This window comes from Gavialis gangeticus, unplaced genomic scaffold (genome assembly GCF_001723915.1).
Source record: "Gavialis gangeticus isolate Ggan-Ray unplaced genomic scaffold, GavGan_comp1, whole genome shotgun sequence".
Classification (NCBI taxonomy): domain Eukaryota; kingdom Metazoa; phylum Chordata; order Crocodylia; family Gavialidae; genus Gavialis; species Gavialis gangeticus.
Window position 1 is genome coordinate 12,912,290 of NW_017729024.1, and position 4,367 is coordinate 12,916,656.

The 4,367-nt window shown below is 37.6% G+C and overlaps 1 protein-coding gene across 1 annotated transcript in view; it reads right to left on the reverse strand.

Annotated features, from left to right (window-relative positions):
• Positions 1–3,526, reverse strand: part of ADGRV1 (adhesion G protein-coupled receptor V1) — a 576,350-nt gene extending 572,824 nt beyond the window's left edge. Inside the window, exons 1-3 of the mRNA XM_019518182.1 lie at positions 3,520–3,526; positions 2,973–3,157; positions 591–740 (exon numbers count right to left, since the gene is read on the reverse strand). Of these exons, the coding sequence (XP_019373727.1) occupies positions 591–740; positions 2,973–3,157; positions 3,520–3,526 (342 nt within the window). The remainder of the gene's footprint in view (positions 1–590; positions 741–2,972; positions 3,158–3,519) is intronic.
• Between the last annotated feature and the right edge of the window lie 841 nt (positions 3,527–4,367).

Here is a 4,367-nt window from a genome sequence, read left to right on the forward strand (position 1 = left end):
AAAAAAAAAAAAAAAAAAAAAAAAAAAAAAGTATTTCTAAAAGGCCTCTGGCATCATTCAAATAGCAATGTAGCCTTATTTACCAGTATGTTCAAAGAAGTCTCCCATTTCCTCTGCTTCTAAAGCATTGAGGAATATCATGTTTCTCCACCATTTTTCAGCCAATTGCTTGAGACCTTGTCTCTCTGGGCAAGGAAGAAAGGCCAAGATTCTCTTCAAAATCTGACAACTCTGCCTCCTAATGAACCAAAAACACTGTTGAACTTGCATAGTTGAATGCATCATCTCTACAAAAGCCTGTGTCAACATGGCAGATTGCAGTGTAGACTTTCCCCCCAGGCAAGGTAATTGAACAACTTTCTGCACTGACCCGATAAACTAAAATGCTAAGCCACCAGGTTGGCTGCTTTCAAAACTTTCAGCTTTAGCAAGAAAGATCTGAAGTCACTACTAATGTGAGCGTGTTTCCCAGAAACTTGTAGAGCTACATTTGCTTATTCCAGTTGCAATTTCATCCCAGTTTTTACTACTGGTGAAGAAATGTACCCCATTGTTTTTAAATTCCTATAAACTGAAAAATTAGAGCTTACCTGTAATGTCAAGTAAAATATAAATGTCTCATCAGCCTCTGGCAGGTCATCATCACAGACTGATATATACACGGTTCTATTTGTTTCTGTATCAGGTATATATGCTGCTGCGTAAGTATCAAAAAAATCACCTGTGTCTTCTCCGTCAACCTAAAATAAAAAACACACAAAAAACTTTGCATCTCTTTTCCTCCTCCTTGCTTTGATTTTCTTCTGACTTTGTTTCGTGTATTATATGTGATGCTTTCATTATATTATTCCTCCCTCAAAGAATTACTGGATAGATGCCACAGATCAACAATGGGGTAACCAATTTTCACTACCTGTTCTGAGATACCAGGTATCATTTCATTCCAGGGCCTTCATCCATTCCAGCAGGTGACTATCTGGTGCACAGAGAGTCTGCTGTATTTTTAAATGGGAACTAGCACACCACATGGTGGCCCAATGTCTGCATTGTGCTTATAAGTGCAGAACTAGCCCTTCTAACTCTACCTCTGTCCCAACTGTACAGTTGATCCAATAAAAGATAGCCCCCTAAGAAATCCTTACTTATTTTTGTATGTTTATAACAGACAACATTCTCAAATTTTATTGCCTAACATAAATTGTCAAAAAGGGTTGAATGTTTTCAGTTCCCACTGAAAATTTCAGCTAGAACATTTTTGCAGTTATCGAAACCAATACTAGAAAGCTCCAAAACCCCCAATATGGGCAGGCTATTCACATCTTCCTATAAGACTTGTTCAAACATTTTCATATTTCTGACACATCAAGATCTCTTTTTTGTTGCTTTTTTTTTAAGCCACTTTACAGAGATTTTCAGATTTTCCAAAAGTTCACAAACTGTTTGCATTTTCCATATGATCCACAATGTACTACTTACATCCATTACAATACTCTTCTTGATTCTTAATGCATATTTAAGTTTAGCCACAAATATGCATTTTCATATCACAATCCTTGCACATGCCAAATTAAGCCCATTAATCATTTTTGACATTCTTACAGTAGTTATTCCTTCTCTTCAACATCTTACCTTAAATGCAGCAGTCAAAACAAAGCAATTATGTAGTATTTGCCAATATGCAAAACTGTTTTAATTTTCTATCGCTTCATTTTCTGTTTATACTCCTAGCTGTTTTCCATTTGTTTTCACCAAGGGAATGAGGCAGTAATGGCATGAAAAGCTTTTATCTAATTTACTGGGAATGATAGGGTTTTCACCAAACTTTTCCTCCTTTAATTTCCATTTTATCCTCTCTGCAGAACAAAACCCACTGAAGAAAGTTCTGGATGCCAGATTCCAATCTCTTCTCTGTAGCCACAATGTTGTTTTTCAGATCAACCAAAATAGCTACAGAAAGTAACAATAACAATCTTAAAGTATAACCTTTATGGGAAACAATGTGAAAATATCCATAATAAAAAAAGTTTCTATTTTGTACCAACCAAGTACCAGTTCCAAAGATAATCATGCCAGGTTTTATACCCAGTTACTAACCAAACTTATTGTCTTCTTACACAGTAATTTCTAACCCTTCCAAATGGTGTGCCCTTGCTGCCATATGAGTACTGGATAATACCATATTTAGTGATAACATGCTCAAAAAATAGGACTTCTCTCTGGATCCATAGCTTACAGCAACTCAAAAGAAAGTTAGCAGACTATAATCACTGCACACATTTTCCCTTGCACGGTTCCAATTCTGCATTCTTACTCGTATTGAGTAGCACCTTATTCCACAAGACTGCACAAAATATTGTACTCCTAAATGTGAGTAAGGAAAGTAGAGTCAAGGCCATGGTTACCAATAGCTAAAAAAATTAAGAAAATGATGTGGACCTAAGCTTAATTTTTCAGAGTTTACCGTCATGGCACCTAAATAGCAGGGGTCTTATAAAATTAGGTATTCCACTTGCCTTTAAAAAAAGGATACAAACCCCTTCTCTGTTTCCTTATCTGTCATTTTTTTGAAGTAACATTGTCACCTGCTCTAAAATAATACATTCATGGAAGAGACACAGTTGTTCTCTCTCTGTCTGTAAAAGCTATGAATGGAAGAATACATCTTTTATCCATCTGCACTTCAAGAGTGAAAACAACTAGAAACCAAATTATACACTCTCTGGAGAAGCAGCTGGTTCAGCAAGTCATTGGTAGGCTGGAAATATCTCTCTACATTGACACAGCCAATAAAAATTTACCCATCTATAGGAACTAAGGATTTCTAGCTCGGGGGTTCCTTGTTCCAATGTGTCCCAAATATCATCTGTACACCCCATTTTTTGACTTGGTATAACAAGGAAACACACCAACACAATTCAAGGATCATGAAGACAGTGATATTTCATGAGAGTGAAACTTGTACAGTTTCTTACCGATACAATTGCTGTGACGTTGGCTGGCTCTCCTGTCCTCTCAATAACCAGACGTATAACTGTTGTACTTGTTTCATTAACTACAAATTCCGTTTGTCCACCAAACCTTACTTCTGTTTCTCCCGATGTAAAACTGATGAGTGATGCTAAAAGAAGATTAACTAATAAAGAAGCAGAGGGCATCCCTACAAAAAAAAAAAGTTGAAGAATGACAGAAGTTAATGTGTTTAAAATAGAGGGAACACCTTCTATTGTTCTATTGAATACTGATTTGAGGAAACATCTCAACATATCCTGCTCAATGCTTTTTTGGTATAATATATTTTTACCTCGCTGGATGAAAATTTATATAAATCGTAAGGACTATATTTTCAAGAAGCCTCATATAATTCCTGAATAAAAAAGGTTCTGTACAGGCTTAACGCTGTTTCGCTTAGCACTGTTTCGTTATAACACTCATTTTTAATTGATACCTGATTTCACTTAGCGCTCAGCAAGTTTCGTTATAACTCTTGCGGTTGCCGCCTTGGGGCATTAAAACACTTACTCACCATCTTGGGTCATCAAAACCTTTCCGTTTCACTTAAAGTTAGTTTCACTTAAAGCTCAGTTTTTCAGAAACCAATTAAGAGTGCTAAGCGAGGAGTGCCTGTACTCATATTGAAGCTGTCCATTGAGTGCTCGATTCTGACCAGTTACTGACAGCTGTTTGATTCAGTTCTGAAGTACATTGATTTGTGCCTGAGTAAGGAATGATTAGGGACCACAGGACCAAGTCCAGAACAGTTACAAGCTTTAAGTCTGTGCAAACTGGATGATCATTTTCTTCAACTGGTATAGACTTAATAAGTGTCTAACAATTTAGGCATAGAGGTAATGCTGTTTGCTGAAAGATGAGGGTAAAGTTTTAAAGTATAGTCAAACATTTAATATATGTACATATAATTGCAAACTTATGGTCACTAACAATTCCACATGCTGCTCTACGTGTCCTACTTTTCCTGTCAAGCAGTGCAGGTACATCCACACACACTACAGAAGGCAGGCTAATTTAATGCTGGTAAGTGTTACAATTAGCCTGCCTTCAGCACCATGCACATGCAATTACACTCCTTCCAGTCAGGGAAGGAGCACACACAGAACAATGTGACATATTTGAAGGCATTGCTCCAAGCATGTCAAGTGTTTGGTCTAGATATACCCTAAGGCAGGAGTGTCAAATGCACCCCAATCCCCAGGCTGGATACAAACCACAGGACTCCTCAGGTCAAATGTGTGGGAGCCAGTGGTGTGGGACAGGCAGTGGCTGCAGTAAGAAGTGGTAGATGGCAGACTGGAAGCGATGCAAGCAGCAGTGGCAGCAGGGCAAGTGGCCATGGAATAAGTACACCCCCC